Source organism: Melanerpes formicivorus, unplaced genomic scaffold (genome assembly GCF_026170545.1).
Source record: "Melanerpes formicivorus ecotype bairdi unplaced genomic scaffold, bMelFor1.0.p_v2 SCAF_118, whole genome shotgun sequence".
In the NCBI taxonomy this organism is placed as follows: domain Eukaryota; kingdom Metazoa; phylum Chordata; class Aves; order Piciformes; family Picidae; genus Melanerpes; species Melanerpes formicivorus.
The window spans coordinates 908,466-926,461 of NW_027142470.1; the positions used below are offsets into that span (position 1 = coordinate 908,466).

Below are 17,996 nucleotides of genomic sequence, written 5' to 3' on the forward strand. Positions count from 1 at the left end.
GGCTATCCCGCCTTCCTCTGGCGTCTTTCCTATGCGCCGTGACGCAAGAGAGGTGCCTCGCGCCGGCCAGCGCTCCCCGCGCTGATTGGTTGACAGCAGTGAGGGTGGGCACTACCTAACATGAGTAAAGCCGATTGGCGAAAGCCCGGCGGCAGTAATCACCGCCGGCGGCGATTGGCTGATTAAGGAGGTGCCTTAAGGTGAGGGGGCAGCAAAATGGCAGCCGCCGGAGGCGGCTAGTGATGGGAGAAGCGGGGCGGTGATGCCGCGCTGAGGGCTTCCAGGCAGGGCCTGGCCCTCCGGCCGCACCTTGGGCCCAGCGCACCCCGCTTCTCCGTACCCGGGGCCGGTGCGAGCGGCAGGAACCTGCCGGTGAAGGCAGAGAGCGGCGGGAGCGCCGTGACCGCCCCTGCGGGAGCTCCGGCGTGATCTCGATCAAGGCAAACTAATGACTGTTGCCGTATAATGGGCCTGGCCGCGCGAAGTTTCATGCATTAATTGCGTGTTTCGTCACAAGGTCTCTCTCTGTGCTCGGGCAGTGGCCGCGCCGCAGCGAAATCGGCCTTGGAGGGACGGCTGGGGCTTCTCTGGCCTGGACTCCTTCAGCTCTGCCGCGATGGAGGCCCTGCCCGAGCTCTATGCCATCTTCCAGGGAGAGGTGTGTGGGGAGAGGTGTGTGTGGCTCGGGGAGGTGGCACAGCCTGTGGCATGTGGCTTTTTATCTTGCTCTAGGCACGGCTTAGTTCGGTGGCACTTTGAGTAACTGACCATAGGCACCCATCTCTGTGCATCTATCTACGTGGTTTTGCACAGATCTCCCTCTAGGAGGCTTTCTGGGGGCCTTTCAGTGCTTGCAGGGGCAAAAATAGGATGCAGTGGATGTAAGCTGCAGCACAGGAGCTTCCACTTCAGCAGGAGGGGGAACTTCTTTACTGTAATGGTCAGAGACCACTGGAACAGGGTCCCTAGAGAGATTGTGGAGGCTCAGAATCACTCAGAAAATCACTCTGATCCAAGGCCTGTCTTGACAGGCTGCTGGGCCAGCTAATTTTAACTATATTCTTACCCTGAAAGGTTGGACTAGATGAGCCTTGAGGTCCCTTCCAGCCTGGTATTCCATGAACTCCTTCTTTGGAGACTTTCAAGGCCTGTCTGGGTGTGTTCCTGTGTGCCCTGAGCTAGATTGTATGGCCCTGCTTTGGCAGGGGGGTTGGACTGGATGATCTCTTTGGGTCCCTTCCAACCCCTGACATCCTGCTCTGGCAGGGGGGGTTTGACTCAATGATCTCTTGGGGTCCCTTCCAACCCCTGACATCCTGCTCTGGCAGGGGAGGTTTGACTCAATGATCTCTTTGGGTCCCTTCCAACCCCTGACATCCTGCTCTGGCAGGGGGGGTTTGACTCAGTGATCTCTTTGGGTCCCTTCCAACCCCTGACATCCTGCTCTGGCAGGGGGGTTTGACTCAATGATCTCTTTGGGTCCCTTCCAACCCCTGACATCCTCTGATCCTGTGAACCAGGCTGGATCTAGGGGATGGATCTAGGGGAGAGGCAGATCCGTACCAGCTGCTGTCCTGAACACTGCAGGAGTGATTGGCTGGCCACAGCTGCTCCAGAGCTCCCAAGCTCTGCTGTGTCTAACCAGCTCTGAAGTGGACACCTGCAGGGAAGCAGGGGGACTCTGGGTGCATTTCTAAGCAGTGGTTTGAGGGGAGCTTGCTTTGTGAAGGCCTTCCCTTGAAGTGTGCTGCTTCTCTTCCCAGGTTGCTACAGTGACAGAGTATGGAGCCTTCATCAAAATCCCTGGCTGCAGGAGGCAAGGTTTGTGTCTCTCATTTTGGTCAGAGGGAGTTTTTTATGTCTTGGTGTGCTGTTTTGAGCCAAGCAGCTGTCCTTCAAGCTAAAGGCTTCCAAGCTGTTTGAAAGAGCTCAGAAAAGGCTTTTCCTCTCAATTAGGAAACTGCTGTGGTGCTCAGAAAGTATTTGGATTTGGTTTGGGGCTGAGAAAGGCTTTTTCATGCCACCCAGTCCAGCCCTTGACCCAGCACTGCCAGCTCACCACCAAACCATGGCCCTCAGCACCACATCTCCACACCTTTGAAACCCCTCCAGGGATGGGGACTCCACCACTGCCCTGGGCAGCCTGGGCCAGGCCTTGGCAACCCTCAAAGGGAAGAAATTGTTCCTCATGTCCAACCTAAACCTCCCCTGAGGCAACTTGAGGCCATTTCCTCTCATCCTGGAAGGGGATGGTGTGTTTGTGTGAATACCAAAAAGACTCAGAGGGCTTTTTAGTAGCTCCAGGATGCTTTTGCTGTAGCTCTTCCTAGAATTGTTAGTGTTGGAAGGGACCTCAAGGATCATCCAGCTCCAACCCCCCTGCCATGGGCAGGGACACCTCACACTCCAGCAGGTTGCTCACAGCCACATCCAGCCTGGCTGCAAACACCTCCAGGCAGGAGGCTTCCACCACCTCCCTGGGCAACCTGTGCCAGGCTCTCACCACCCTCATGGGGAAGAGCTTCTTCCTGACATCCAATCTGAATCTACCCACTTCTAGTTTTGCTCCATTCCCCCCAGTCCTGTCACTCCCTGACACCCTCAAAAGACCCTCCCCAGCTTTCTTGTAGCCCCCTTCAGATCCTGGAAGGCCACAAGAAGGTCTCCTTGGAGCCTTCTCCTCTCCAGACTGAACAGCCCCAACTCTCTCAGGCTGTCCTCACAGCAGAGCAGCTCCAGCTCTCTGCTCCTTCTCTGGACACCTTCCAGCACCTCCAGATCCTTCCTGGCACAGAGGCTCCAGAACTGGCCCCAGAGCTCCAGCTGTGGTCTCAGCAGGGCAGAGGGGCAGAATCCCCTCCCTCAAGGTGGTTTTTGGTGCCCTCAGGATGTTTTTGATGATAACCTTGATGTTGGTTGAGCTTTGGGGTAGCATTTCTTGGAGGGCCAAGCTGGGATTCTGTGGAGACTTGTCTTGATGTTTTTTTCCCTCTTCCAACACTGCCCCCAGGCCTTGTGCACAGGACTCAGATGTCCTCCTGCCGTGTGGAGAAGCCCTCAGAGATGGTGGATGTTGGGGACAAGGTGTGGGTGAAGCTGATTGGCAAGGAGGTATGGCTGCCTCTCGTTCCTGCAGTGCTGTGTGGGTGCCCTGGGCTGCCAGAGCCTTGAGAGCTGCTCTGCACACAGGCTGTGAGCTCCCAGTTGGGTTTGAAGTGTTGATTCCAGACACCTGGCTTCTCTTCACTTCCAGATGCAGTCAGAGAATGGGTTGGGTTGGAAGGGACCTCAAAGGTCAGCCAGCTCCAACTCCCCTGCCATGGGCAGGGACACCTCCCACCAGCCCAGCCTGCCCAAGGCCTCATCCAGCCTGGCCTTCAACACCTCCCTTCAATGGAGGGGACATCCACAGCCTCCCTGGGCAACCTGTGCCAGTGTCTCCCCACCCTCACTCTCAACAATTTCTTCCTCATTTCCACTCTCAATCTCCCCTCTCCCAGCTCAAAGCCATTGTCCCTCACCTTGTCCCTCCCAGCCCTTGTCACAAGTCCCTCCCCAGCTCTCCTGGAGCCCTTCAGGTACTGGAAGCTTCTCTGAGGTCTCCCTGGAGCCTTCTCCAAGCTGAACAGTCCCAGCTCTCCCACCCTGTCCCCACAGGGGAGGTTCTCCAGCCTCTGATCATCTTTGTGGCCTCCTCTGGACCCTCTCCAGAAGCTCCAGGTCCTTCTTGTGCTGGAGGCAGTGCTGCAGGTGGGGGCTGAGCAGAGCAGAGGGGCAGAATCTCCTTCCCTGACCTGCTGCACACATGGCTCTGGGCACAGAGATCCCAGTGCTGCAGGAGTGAAGGGAGACAAGGGAGCCAGCAAGACACTTAGCCAGGTGGTGAGGCCTGGGCCTTACTGAAAGCAGGTTCTTCATCTGCTGCCTTGCTGCTGGGGGAGCAGGGGAAGAGCAGCTGTGTTCACCAGCTGCAGTGCTCTGAATGCAGCTGCAAAGTACCAGCACCAAAGCCCTTCCTGCAGTGTCCTTTGTGCTGCTGCTGCCTGCTCTCCAGCACTTCTCTGCCTCCTCTCTAGGCCTCCAGGCACAGTCTGTTAATTAACACACTTATCATTTACTCTTCTCACTGCCTGCCTTCCTCTTGCAGATGAAGGATGACAAAGTGAAGCTTTCCCTCTCCATGAAGGTTGTTAACCAAGGCACAGGAAAGGACCTGGATCCCAACAACGTTGCCCTTGAGTAGGTAAAGCTGCTGAGCTTGCTGCTGCTGGCTGTTCCCTGCCTCAGCTTCCTGCCTCTGCTGCCCTGCTGTTGTTCCCTAGGCCCTCCCTTCTTTGGAGGCTGGGGTCAGAGTGGCTGGAGAGCAGCCAGGCAGAAAGGGACCTGGGGGGAGTGGTTGATAATAGGCTGAACATGAGCCAGCAGTGTGTCCAGGTTGCCAAGAAGGCCAAGGGCATCCTGGCCTGCATCAGGAGCAGGGAGGTCATTCTGCCCTGTGCTCAGCACTGCTTAGGCCACACTTTGAGTCCTGTGTCCAGTTCTGGGCTCCTCAGTTCAGGAAAGATGTTGAGATGCTGGAAGGTGTCCAGAGAAGGGCAACAAAGCTGGGGAGGGGTCTGGAGATCAAGTCTGGGGAGGGGTCTGGAGCACAGCCCTTTGAGGAGAGGCTGAGGGAGCTGGGGTTGCTTAGCCTGGAGAAGAGGAGGCTCAGGGGAGACCTTCTTGCTCTCTACAACTGCCTGAAGGGAGGCTGTAGCCAGGAGGGGGTTGGTCTCTTCTCCCAGGCAACCAGCACCAGAGCAAGAGGAGACTGGAGATGAGGGAGAAATTCTTTAGAGGGAGGGTAGAGAGACACTGGCACAGGCTGCCCAGGGAGGCTGTGGCTGTCCCCTCCCTGGAGGTGTTGAAGGCCAGGCTGGCTGAGGCCTTGAGCAGGCTGGGCAGGTGGGAGGTGTCCCTGCCTAGGGCATGGGGCTGGATTTTGGATGCTCTTTAGGCTGCTTTCCAACCCAACCCCCATGCTATGAATCCCTGCAAGGTGGTGCTGAGGTTTTGCTCCTAGCAGTGTGGAAGGTGAGAGTGGCCTGAGAACGGATTTGTCCTTCCCTTCCCAGGCAGGATGAGAGGAGAAAGCGCAGCTTCAGGGACTCCAGCAGCCAGAAGATCACACTGGAGGCTGTCTTGAACACTGTGTGCAAGAAATGTGGCTGCAGAGGTAGGTGCAAGCAGAGCTGGGGGCACTCCACCCCCTCTCTGGGCAGCCTGCTCCAGGGCTCCACCACCCTTAGACTAAACAGCTTCCTCCTCATATTTAGGTGGAGCTCCCTGTGTTCAGCTTTGTGCCTGTCACCTCTTGTCCTCTCACTGAGCACCACTGGTAAAAGCCTGGCCCCATCCTCCTGACACCCACTCTTCAAGTATTGATCAGCATTGATCACACACACACCCCCTTCCCCCCCAGTCTGCTCTTTTCCAGGCTACAAAGCTCCAGTTCTCTGTCTCTGATGGTCAAGGCCCCATCCCTGGAGGTGTTTAAGCCCAGGCTGGATGAGGCTCTGGCCAGCCTGATCTAGTGTGGGGTGTCCCTGCCCATGGCAGGGGGGTTGGAACTGGCTGATCCTTGAGGTCCCTTCCAACCCTGACTGATACTATGATACTCTTTCCCCCTCTGCTTGTGGCTAACAGAGAAGCTCATTGGCAGCACCTCAGGGGGCTGAGATCCACTTGCTGCAAAGAAACTGAGGGCTGAAGGTCTCCTTCTAACACTTTCCTGCACAGGTCACTTTGCCAAGGAGTGTTTTGTGCAGCCTGGAGGTACCAAATACAGCCTCATTCCAGAGGAGGAGGAAGAGGAGGTGGCAGCAGCAGGATGTGTGAGAGAGAGAAAAGGCAGCATGGCTGAGGATCCTTCCAGGAAGAGGAAGAAGGTAAAAGGAGCCTGAGGGCTGGCTTGGGAAAGGGAGGCAGAGAATCTGCTCTGGGTACTGGCAGTGACAGGGTGAGAGGCAGTGGCTCTGAGCTGCAAGAGGGAAGACTGAGACTGAGATGAGGGAGAAACTGTTCAGAGTGAGGGTGGGGAGACCCTGGGCAAGAGGCCCTCTGAGGCTCTCTTCCAAGCCAGTGCAATCTGGGGATGTCTGACATTCCCACGTGGAGCAAAGTGGCTGGGAATGGGGGCTGGCCCCTGGGCAAACACAGCTGATAAGAGGAGTTCACAGGGTGCTGGCTGGGTCAGGCCAGCCCTGGCAGCAGGGCCCTCAGGTCAGATTAGAGGAAGGTGTTGGGGCAAGAGCAGTGAGAAGGGAGAGGAGCAGGGCAGGCTGGGCTGCTGCCCTTCAGATCTGCCTCCTCCTTTTGGTAGAACCACAGAATTGTCAGGGCTGGAAGGGACCTCAAGGCTCAGCCAGCTCCAACCCCCCTGCCATGGGCAGGGACACCTCACACTACAGCAGGTTGCTCACAGCCACCTCCAGCCTGGCTGCAAACACCTCCAGGCAGGAGGCTTCCACCACCTCCCTGGGCAACCTGTGCCAGTCTCTCACCACCCTCATGGGCAACAACTTCTTCCTAACATCCAATCTCAATCTACCCATTTCTAGTTGTGCTCCATCCTCCCCAGTCCTATCACTCCCTGACCCCCTCAAAAGTCCCTCCCCAGCTTTCTTGGAGCCCCCTGCAGATCCTGGAAGCCACAGGAAGGTCTCCTCAGAGCCTTCTCCAGACTGAACAGCCCCAACTCCCTCAGTCTGTGCTCACAGCAGAGCAGCTCCAGCCCTCTGCTCATCCTCGTGGCCCTGCTCTGGACTCCTTCCAGCACCTCCAGAGCCTTCCTGGCACAGAGGCTCCAGACCTGGCCCCAGAGCTGCAGCTGTGGTCTGAGCAGAGTGGAGCAGAGGGGGAGAATCCCCTCCCTGGCCCTGCTGGCCACACTTCTCTTGCTGCAGCCCAGGCTCTGCTTGGCTCTCTGGGCTGGAAGTGCTGACTGCTGGCTCCTGTTGAGCTTCTCCTCCCCCAGCACCCCCAAGGCCTTTTCTTGAGGGCTGCTCTCAAGCCAGTCCCTGCCCAGCCTATAGCAGTGCCTGGGATTGCCCTGCCCCAGCTGCAGGACCTTGCCCTTGGTCTTGTTTCATCTTCCTCCCTTCTCAAGGAGGAGATCAAAAGTTCTCAGATGTTTCCCAGTGCTGGAAAAGAAAACTTGGAGCTTTCTGGAGGCAGGATGTGAGCTCCTGGAGATGAATGGCTCTCTTGTTGTCTCAAGTGCCTGCTGTGAGCTGCTCTGGGAGCCACCATATGCTTCCCTCTTGGCTGGGGCCCCAGGGGGTTAACCCAAAGCAGGAATAGCTCAGTCAGCCTCAGAACAATGGCCTGGCTGCCCCCATCCCCTCCCCTGCTCACAGGAATGCACAGATCAACCTTTGGGGTGAGAGGAGAGTGTCAGCTTTGGCTCTTCAGCAGCAGCCCTTTCTGTTCCCTGGTGCTTCCTGGCAGTCTCTGGGTGCTCTTTCCTCTCCCCAGAGGTTCTCCTCCCTCCAGCAGCACCCTGGGGTGCTCACTCCACTTGTTCATGCCTTGCCTTCCCAATGGTTCCTCAGTGCCTCCCTTTTCTCCTGCCTGAGCCCTGCAGCATTCCCAGGATTGACCTTCAGGCCCCAGGCTCTGCTGTGAGCATGGGCACAAATCTGTCCAGGGGCCAGAGCAGGGACTCACAGAATGGTTTGGTTTGGAAAGGATCTTTAAAGCTCATCCAGTCCCAGCCCCTGCAACCAGCAGGGACCTCCCCAGCCAGAGCAGGCTGCTCACAGCCCCAACCAGCCTGACCTAGAATGGTTCCAGGGGTGGGGCAGTCCCCACCTCTCTGGGCAGCCTGGGCCAGGCTCTCAGCACCCTCAGTGTCAAACATTGGTTCCTTATTCCACTCTGAACCTCCCTCTTGAGTTCAAACCATCTCCCCTTGTCCTGTCACCACAGGCCCTGCTCAAAACTCTGTCCCCAGCTTTCTTATTGTCCCCTTGAAGCACTGCAAGGCCACCAGAAGGTCTCCCTGGAGCCTCCTCCTCTCCAGGCTGCACATCCCCAACTCTCTCAGCCTGGCCTCACAGCAGAGGGCTTCCAGCCCTGCCAGCATTGCTGTGGCCTCCTTTGTCCCTGCTCCACCAGCTCCCTGTCTGAGCTATGCTGAGGGCTCCAGAGCTGCCCCAGCACTGCAGGGAGGGTCTCAGCAGAGGGGCAGAATCCCCTCCCTGCCCCTGCTGCCCACCCTGCTGGGGATCAGCCCAGGGCAGTCAGGGCTGGGCTGGCAGTGCTCAGTGCTGGCTCCTGTCCAGCTTTGCACCCCCAAGTCCTCCACAGGGCTGCTCTCCACCCTTCACCCCCAGCCTGTGCTGATCCCTGGCTGTCCTGTCCCATGTGCAGGGCTTTGCACTTGGCTTTCTTGAACCTCTTGAGGATCACTCAGGCCACTTCTCCAGCCTGATCTTGTCCCCTCTGGGGTGGATCTTGTCCCTCTGGAATGCCAGCTGCAGCCCTCTGCTTGCTGTGGTCTCCATAGATGCTGAGAGTGCCTTGATCCCAGTGGCTGTGGCCTTGGTGAAGGTATCAGACAGACCCTTGAGGGGCACTGCTTGTCCCTGGTCTCCACCTGGACCTTGAGTCCTTGCCCTCTGCTGTCTGGATGAGACCATCCAACCTTCCCTTACCCACTGAGCAGTCCACCCATCACATGCAGAGCTCTCTGCCTCTCCTCTGTGAGAGCCCTGTCCTGCCTCCCACACCCCAGACGCCCATAGAGTGCTTTGGGTTGGGAGGGCCCTGAAGGATTCTCCAGTTCCAAGCCCCTGCCATGGGCAGGGACACCTCCCTCTAGAGCAGGCTGCCCAAGGCCTCATCCAGCCTGGCCTTGCCATCCTGAGGCCAGAACTGACTGGAGGGAGAAGCAGAGATGCTGCTGGCCCTGTGCTGTGCAGAGGTCCCAGGGAGCATCCCAGGAGCTGCTGGCTTCCCTCTGTGGGCATGTGAGTGTGCCTCTGGCTGCTGCTCTGGGGGTCAGAGGGTGCTGCAGCTCCTGTGGGAATGTGTGTGTGGGAGGAGGTGTGCAGGGAGGAAGTGAACCTTCTGCTGCTGTGCTCCCCTCCCTCTCCAGAAAGGGCTGAAGTGCTGCTGCAGCATCCCCTCTTCTGCTCAGCTGCTGGCATTCACTTCCCCCTGGCCTGCTTTGCTGATGGCTCTTGGAGCTGGGTAGTCAATGTGGCCTCTGATGGCTTTTCTCTAGCCCCTGCTTGCCTCCTTTTTTACCCCTCTCCTGCCCCTGCTGGCCTCCTTCCTTCCCCTCCCTTCCCCCTGCTGGCCTCCTTCCCTTTCCCCCTCCTTCCTCCTCCTGCCCCTGCTGGCCTCCTTCCCTTCCCCCTCCTTCCCCCTGCTGGCCTCCTTCCCTTTCCCCCTCCTTCCTCCTCCTGCCCCTGCTGGCCTCCTTCCTTCCCCTCCCTTCCCCTTGCTGGCCTTCTTCCCTTTCCCCCTCCTTCCTCCTCCTGCCCCTGCTGGCCTCCTTCCCTTCCCCCTCCTTCCCCCTGCTGGCCTCCTTCTTTCCCCCCTCTCTCCTGGCCCTGTTGGGCTCCTTCCTTCCCCCCTCCCCCTCTCCCACTCCTGGCCCTGTTGGGCTCCTTCCTTCCCCCCCTCCCCCTCTCCAACTCCTGGCCCTGCTGGGCTCCTTCCTTCCCCCCTCTCCAACTCCGGGCCCTGTTGGGCTCCTTCCTTCCCCCCTCCCCCATTCCAACTCCTGGCCCTGTTGGGCTCCTTCCTTCCCCCCTCCCCCTCTCCAACTCCTGGCCCTGTTGGGCTCCTTCCTTCCCCCCTCCCCCTCTCCAACTCCTGGCCCTGTTGGGCTCCTTCCTTCCCCCCTCCCCCTCTCCAACTCCTGGCCCTGCTGGCCTCCTTCCTTCCCCCTCCCTCCCCCTTTCTTTCCTTTCCTCCCCTTTCTCCTCTTTAAGAGCCAAAGCCCAGCCCTGGGAGGATTCCTGGAGTCTCTCTGAGGATGCTGTAAGGTGTGTACCTGGAAATCCACTCTGATTTCTCAGGACCCCCCTCAAAAGCCTCCACAAGAGACCATAACTGCACCAAAGGGGCTGAGGGGAAAATGCTGCAACTGCCTGCAGAGTTCTGGGCCCTCCCCTCTTATCTGCTGATCAAATACTTGGAGTGAGCTGTTGAAACATTCTCCAAGCACAGCCTGGAGCCACTTGCCTCACAAGGGGCAGGAGGGGGCCTGGTGTTCTCCCCCTCTGCTCTGCCCTGCTGAGGCCACAGCTGGAGTGCTGGGCTGAGTTCTGGGCTCCCCAGCTCAAGAGAGACAGAGACCCGCTGGGGAGAGTCCAGCAGAGGCTGCTAAGATGCTGAGGGGCCTGGAGCAGCTCTGAGAGGAGGAAAGGCTGAGGGGCCTGGGGCTGAGAGCCTGCAGAAGAGCAGCCCCAGAGGGGAGCTGAGCAATGCTCAGCAAGAGCTGAAGGAGCTGGGGGGGGCAAGAGGCTGGGGCCAGGCTCTGCTCAGTGGTGCCCAGGGACAGCACAAGGGGCAGAGGGCACAGACTGGAAGCCAGGAGCTGCTGGGGTGTTCAGAGCCCTGTGCCCTAGCAGAGGACACTGCCCTTGCAGCATCCCTCAGCAGCACAGCCTCCTGCCCCAGGAGGTGTTCAGCTTTCCTGCTCCTGCCCTTCTCCCTGCAGTGTTTCCATGTCTTCTCCCCTCTGCTGTTTGTGTTGCTGCCCTGCCAGGCCTTTGCCTGTGGTGGTGGGGGCAGTTTGGCTGGCAGGAGCCCCCCCCCAGAGAGGAGCCTGAGGGTTTTCTCAGCCAGCACAATGCCCACGTGTGTGCTTCTCTCTCCCCTGCAGTCCTGTGACATCCTGTCCTCCCTCCAGCCCCTGCCTGCTGAGGCCCTTTCCCAAGCTCTGGGAATGAAGCTCTGGGAGCTGGGAGGCTCTGGGCAAACTTTCTCACCATGTGCAGAGGCTGCAAAAGCTTGAGAAACATTCTTCCTTCTCCAGAAGGGTTAACTCTTTCCCACCCTCTCCCACAGCCCTCTCAGATTTGCTTCTGCTCTTCCTCTGGGGCTGAGGGACTAGGGAGTGCTTCCCACAGGAAAATGTTCTGGGTGCCAGCAGTGATCCCAGGCCTGGGGAGGTGCTACCAAAACCTGAGCCAGGCCAAGGGGCCTCTAGGTGTGGAGGGAGCTTAGTCCTCTGCTCTCTTCCCTGGAGGCCCTGAGGACTCCTTGCATGATGCTCAGCTCCAGGCTGGGGGCTTTGCTCTTCCCCTTCCCTGCCAGAGTTGCTCAGTTCCTCATGAAGTGAGCAGCTCTCATCCTACAGCATCACAGAGGGGCTTGGGTTAGAAGGGGCCTTCAAGCTCATCCACTTCCAACCCCCTGCCATGGGCAGGGACCCCTCCCACCAGCCCGGGGTGCTCAGGGCCTCATCCAGCCTGGCCTGGAACACCTCCAGGGAGGGAACATCCACAGCCTCCCTGGGCAACCTGTGCCAGTGTCTCACCACTGCCTGTGGTGCAGCAGCACACAGCCCAGCCCAAGCTGCTGGCTTTAGCTTGGCCTTCAGTGTCTGCTGGAGGAGGATTTGTTGTTTCTGAAGCCAGAGACTCTGCTGCTCCTCTCCTGAGCCAGGTCAGGAATCTGCAGCTGAACCTGCACTGGGCTGGAGGTGGCTGGAGCTGGGGGAGGAGATGTCTTCTGGAGAGGAGGAGTAGGCCCAGCCTCCCCTGGGCTCTCTGCCTCAAGCCCCTTCCTTTCCCCAAGCAGCACCAAGACAATTTGCCCTTCAGGGGAGGGTGGTGGGAGGCACTGGAGGGCTGCTGCTGTTCACACAGACCTAAGCCCACTGTGGGCTTGACTTCAAGGTGCTCTCCTGCCCTGGGGAGCTGCCTGGGGCACTCCCAAGGCACCAGCAGAGGAGGGGCAGTCAGGATGTACCCAGCAGGGGGGTGGTTTTCCCCTCTTTGCCTCATTTCCCATGCTGTGCTGTGCTGCTGCTGCTGAGCTTTGTTTTGAGCAGAGCAATGCTGGGTTCACAGCTTGGGGTCCTCCAGGTGACCAGGGGCAGGCTGCTGTGTCTTGGGTGTTCTCCTGGGAAGCCAGGCTGCATGTGGCAGATGCTTTGCAGTCCAGCTCCAGGCAGGGCTGTGCTGGGTGTGTGCCAGGCCTGAGGCAGCACTGCCCAAGGGAGGAGACAATCTCTCACACAGGTCCTAACCAGACTGTGCCAGGAATGAGCTCAGGGCTTCAGCTCTCAAGGACTCATGGAATGCTTTGGGTTAGAAGAGACCTTTTAAGATCAAGTCCAGCCCTGCACCCAGCACTGCCAGCTCACCACTGAGCCATGGCCCTCAGCACCACACCTCTCCAGCTCTGGAACCCCTGCAGGGATGGGGACTCCCCCACTTGCCTAGGCCAGGGCTGCACAGCCCTACTGCAGAAGAAATTGATGTCCTACCTAAAGCTGCCCTGGGGCAACTGGAGGCCATTTCCTCTTGTCCTATTGCTTGTTCCTAGGAGCAGAGCCCAACCCCCAGCTCACTGCAGCCTCCTCTCAGGGAGCTGTAGAGAGCAATGAGCTCTCCCTCAGCCTCCTCTTCTCCAGGCTGAACACCCCCAGCTCCCTCAGCTGCTCCTCCCCAGCCCTGCTCTCCAGACCCTTCCCCAGCTTGGTTGCCCTTCTCTGGACCTGCTCCAACTTCTCAATGTCCTTCTTGGAGTGAGGAGCCCAGAACTGAACCCAGGGTTTGAGCTGTGGCCTCCCCAGTGCAGGAGGACAATCCCTGCCCTGCTGGCCACACCACTGCTGATCCAGGCCAGGCTGCTGGTAGCCTTCTTGGCCACCTGGGCACTCCCTGGCTCACCTTCAGCTGCTGTCAGCCATCCCCCCCAGGGCTTCTTCCAGCAGGCAGTTTCCAGTCTCTGCCCCAAGCCTGAAGCATCCTTGGGGTGGTTGTGACCCAAGTGCAGGGCCTGGCACTTGGCCTTGTTGAGCCTCCTGATTGCCCCTGCTCCCTGGGCACACATTTCTTTCCTGTGCCTTGGCTCAGCTCCAGTGGCTGTAGATGTGCACAGCAGCTGGCTGAGGAGCTTGGCCTCCTCAAGGACTCCTCCTGCCTGCACTCCTGTGAGTGGCATTGCTGTGCCCTTGCTGCTTCTGCTCCCCCATGAGACAAGGACCTGGCAGCAAGAGGCCTGCCAAGGCAGGGGTGACCTACAGCAAAGCTCTCCCAGTCAACACTCTGCATCCCAAGGGTGGCCTGGAGGTCCCTGGGGACACTCCTGGCAAAGGGAGCAGGCAGAGCTGTTGGCTGGGGCACTGCAGGCTGCTCCTCTGACACTGCTTTGGAGTGTGACTGCCTTGCTGTGGAATGTTTGGGCCAGGCACTTGCCCACTGCCCCTCTCCCATTGTGCTGCAGCCCAGGGCCTGGGCACAGCCACACTCAGAACCCACCAGAGCTAGGGGCAGGTGTGGCTTTGTATCTGGCTTACCAAGATCTTCTCCTGCTCCAGGGGTGCCTGGAAGTAGCTGCCTGGGCTTCTCTGACTCATTGGCTCAGGCCTAGGAGACTCTTTGCCACTGCTAAGGGAGAGCTCAGCCCTCTGGAGGTGGGGCCATGGCTCCTTGCTTGTGCTCTGCTTCACAGATTGCATTGGGTTGGAAGGGACCCTCCAAAGGCATCTTGTCCAACCCCTCTGCAGGCAGCAGGGACAGCTCCAGCCAGAGCAGGCTGTCCAGGGCCACAGCAAGTCTGATCTTGAATGTCTCCAGGGATGGAGCCTCAACCACCTCCCTGGGCAGCCTCTTCCAGTGCCTCTCCAGCTTCACTGTGCAGAGCTTCCTCCTGAGGTCCCTAACTCTGCCCTGCTCCAGTTTCAAACCATTGCCACTCACCCTCTCCCCACAGCCCCTTCTGAGCAGTCCCTCCCCAGCCCTCCTGCAGGTCCCCTTCAGGTACTGAAATGCAGCTCTGAGGCCTCCCTGGAGCTTTCTCTTCTCCAGGCTGCACAGCCCCAGCTCTCCCAGCCTGTTTTCATAGCAGAGGTGCTCCAGCCCTCTGATCATCTTTGTTGCCCTTCAGGAGCTGCCTGTGTCCCCAGGTCAGGTTGGCTGGGGCTCTGAGCAGCCTGCTCTAGCTGCAGCTGTCCCTGCTGACTGCAGAGGGACTGGGACTGGCTGAGCTTTAAATGTCCCTTCCAGCCCACACCAGGCTGGGCCTCTCTGAAGTGCTTTGTGTGCAAGCCCTGCAGCCCCCAGCCCTTTCTCTGTGCCCCTCTCCCTGCTCACTGAGCTCCTTCCCAGCACCAGGGAGGGCTTTAGAGCAGGGCTCTCCTTTCAGCAGGCCACTCAGGTCTGCTGCAGAGCATCTTCCTGAAATAGACCTGAGAAGAACAGTGCCTTCCACCTTGTCCCAGGGAGGGTCTGCAGCTGCTCAGAGAACCAGAGAGGCAAGGTGTGCTGGGGTGAGGGGCAGGTGCTTGGTTATTGACACACAGAAGGTGACTCCTTGCCAGTCCCTCGTGCTCCTGGCACTGGGATCCCTGTGCTTGGCACTGGCTGCCCCTTCTGCCTCCTGTGCTGGCTGCAAGGTGGTGATTAACTGATCTGTGAAACTCCTGAGTGCCTGGAGGGCACAACCAGCTCTCAAGAGCTGCTGTCAGCATTTTTTAACTCCTGCTCCTTGCTGGGAGGGGGTGAAGCAACGTGCAGAGCTGGGCTGGCAGCTGGGCTGTGTGTGCTGGGCAGAGCAGAGCCTCTCCCAGCACCATTTGCCCATTAAATGTGTCCCAATTGCTCTACAGCATCATTAGAGAGGCTTCATCTGCATCACTGAAGAGTCTCCATGGCTCTGGGCTGCTCTGCCTGGTGCAGCTCCAGTGGAAGCTCTACCTGGTGCTGACCTCAGGGTAATCTCTGCTTGGTAGTTAGTCAGATGCCTCACAACTGAGGGTTTAGATCCATTCTGAGGTCCCTCATGAGCTTTACTCCAGCACCAGCTGTTCTTAATGCTGCACCCAAATGTCAGCTCTGGAGCTTGCTGCTGCCTTTGTTTCAGAGCTTTGGCAGAAACACAGCCTGGGGGCTGCCCCCCTCCCAGGCTCTGCCTGTGTGTGTGGCAGCTGGGATCACAGGAGGGTGTGCAGCCAGCTTGGGGATTGTGCAAGGTGCTGCTGCTGCTTGTGAGAGGGCTTTCTGCTCACCTGGCTGCCCCTGGGGAGGGGCTGCCCTGCAGGAAGCTCTGACTGCTGGGGCTTGGGCTGTCCAGTGAGGAGCTGGAGCAGGCTGTGGCTGCCCCCTCCATGGAGGTGTTGAGGGCCAGGCTGGATGAGGCCCTGAGCAACCTGGGCTGGTGGGAGGTGTCCCTGCCCATGGCAGGGGGGTGGAACTGATCATTGAGGCCTGTTCCAACCCAAACCATTCACTGACTCTCTGTAGTGAGGAGGGCTCCAGTGCTTGGTTCTGTGGGCTGCTGATGGTGTTGGGGCCAGAGGGATGGCCCCCAGGCTCAGTTGGATGGCTTACAAACCTGTTTTGGTGGCCAAAAAGGGTTAACCCTGCCAACCTCTGCAATAAAGAATGGCCTTAGATGCCTTTGGTGGTGAGGAGACGCTGAGGGCCTGGGGAAGAGCAGCCCCAGAGGGGAGCTGAGCAATGCTCAGCAAGAGCTAAAGGGTGGGGGGCAAGAGGCTGGGACCAGATTCTGCTCAGTGGTGCCCAGGGACAGCACAAAGGGCGATGGGCACAAACTGGAAGCCAGGAGGTTCCATCTGAACAGGAAGAGAAACTTGTTTGATGTGAGGCTGCTGGAGCCCAGGAGCAGGCTGCCCAGAGAGGTGGTGGAGTATCCTGTGGAGAGCTTCCAACCCCCCCTGGCCATTGTGCTCCTGGGCAAGCTGCTGTGGGTGCCCTGCTGGAGCGGAGGGGGGTTGGTCTGGATGCTCTCCAGAGGTCCCTTCCAGTCCCTGCCCTGCTGGGATTCTCTAGCTCCCTCTGAGTTGCCAGTTTCCAGGCTGGGATTCCCATCGCAGTGCCCTCCGGCGCTGGCAGCCTCTGTCCCCTGCCTGCTGCCGCTGGGACCAGGTGAAACCCTGGCTGGCTGGGGCAGGAGCCGTGTGTGTTTTCCATGCCAGAGCTGCCTGCCTCTCTCACAGCCTGGAGGACACTCAGCACACACAGCACAGTGCCATTCCCCCCCCCCATTTCCCCTCCTCTAGGAGAAGAAGAAGAAGAAGAAGAAGCAGAAGAACAAAGACTCCTCCGAGTCGGACTCGGACAGCTCGGACTCGGACAGCGACAGGGCTCAGCCGGCCAGCAAGAGGAGCAAACACTCAGGCAAGGCCAGCAAGGCTCAGAAGAAGAAGAAGAAGAAGCACAGGAGGCAGTCCCGGGAGTGAGAAGCAGGCAGGTGGAGCTTTGGCAGCCCTGAGCCCCTCCTGGTGCGCGGCACAAGGCGGGAGCAGAGCCCGATCCACGCAGCCCTCGCTCCGGGGAAGGGAGCAGGACTTGCCCTCTCCCAGCAGTGTCCCTGGCTGTGTGGCCTCACTGGTGCTGGCTTTGAGACCAGCTGCCCCGTGCAGGCTGCTGTTTTGTCCCCAGGCTGGCTCTGTACACCCCTCCCTCAGCACCTCTCCCATCCCATAGCCTCTGGGTCCGCTGCCAGCACCTCCGACCGGTGCCCCCGGCGTGGCTTCGGCCCCCGACCAGTTGCCTGCAGAAGGTGGAGCTGCACAGCTCTGCTCTTCCTTGCCCAGCACAGGGCCAGGGGTGGCTGTTGCTGAGCCCTGCCCTGGGGCTATGTCCCCCCAGACAGTGCCAGTGTGGAGCTGCAAAGCACCCCCCAGCCCCTCCCTCCTGTCTGCCAGCCTGGGGAGGGCAGAAGCAGCGAACTGGGGAGCAGAGGTGTTGGAAGTAAACATTAACTGGGGTGTGTTTGATGCCTGGGGGAGGGATGGGAAATAAAGCTCCCCAGGCCCCAGCTGCACTTTGGACTGAGTCTTTCCTTCTCTTCATCTTGGGCAGCAAAACCAAACAGGGCTGGGTGGGTGAGGGGGGACCAAACCCTGCACTAGAAGGCTTGGGGCTTTTTTTTTTAAGCCCTGGCTGCTTCCAGAGGTTGCTGGGGGTGGGAAGGGGGTGTGTGATGAGCTGGCCCATGTGAGGAGCCTGCTGCCTGCTATAAAGGGTGACTGGACCATAAATCTTGTAACTGGAGCTGAAGGTCACGAGGGAAGGGCTGGCAGAGGGGCTGGGCCCTCCCCTGCTGCCTCTGGGGTTGCTCCAGGCTGCACTGATCACAGGGGGAGGCTGGGAGCAGCTCGGCCCTGCCAGGGCAGATGTGATGAGTGGGGGGAGTGGAGCCACTCCTGCTGCCTCTGGCTCTGAGGGCAAGTGGGAGTGGGGCTGGGGAGGGAGAGAAGGAGTGGGGCTGGGAAGGCAGAGTAGGGCTGGACATTGGGGTTGGGGCTGGAAAGTGAGGATGGGGCTGGACAGTGGGGCTGGAGAGGGGCTGAGGAGAAAGAGTGGGGCTGGGGCTGGACAGTGGGCCTGGAGAGGGGCTGGGGAGGAAGAGTGGGGCTGGACAGTGGGGCTGGGGCTGGACAGTGGGGCTGGAGAGGGGCTGGGGGAGAAGAGTGGGGCTGGGACTAGGGATGATGAGTGGGGCTGGGGTTGGGGCTGAGCAGTGGGGCTGGGGCTGAAGAGTGGGGCTGGGGCTGGGCAGTGGAGCTGGGGCTGAGCATTGGGGTTGGGGCTGAGCAGTGGGGCTGGGGCTGAAGAGTGGGGCTGGGGCTGGGCAATGGGTCTGGGGCTGAGCAGTGGGCTTGGGGCTGAGCAGTGGGCTTGGGGCTGGGCAGTGGGGCTGGGGCTGAGCAGTGGGGCTGGGGCTGAGCAGTGGGGTTGGGGCTGGGCAATGGGGCTGGGGCTGAGCAGTAGGGCTGGGGCTGAGCAGTGGGGTTGGGGCTG

At 59.5% G+C, this 17,996-nt stretch overlaps 1 protein-coding gene across 1 annotated transcript; it reads left to right on the plus strand.

The window, feature by feature from the left end:
* The first annotated feature begins 201 nt into the window (after positions 1–201).
* Positions 202–17,016, plus strand: ZCCHC17 (zinc finger CCHC-type containing 17). Its single transcript, XM_068167454.1, has 7 exons — positions 202–658; positions 1,764–1,821; positions 3,011–3,111; positions 4,148–4,239; positions 5,115–5,215; positions 5,779–5,927; positions 16,250–17,016. The coding sequence occupies exons 1-7, from the start codon at positions 617–619 to the stop codon at positions 16,427–16,429; spliced, it is 723 nt and encodes a 240-aa protein (XP_068023555.1). The 5' UTR covers positions 202–616; the 3' UTR covers positions 16,430–17,016.
* Positions 17,017–17,996: the final 980 nt, after the last annotated feature.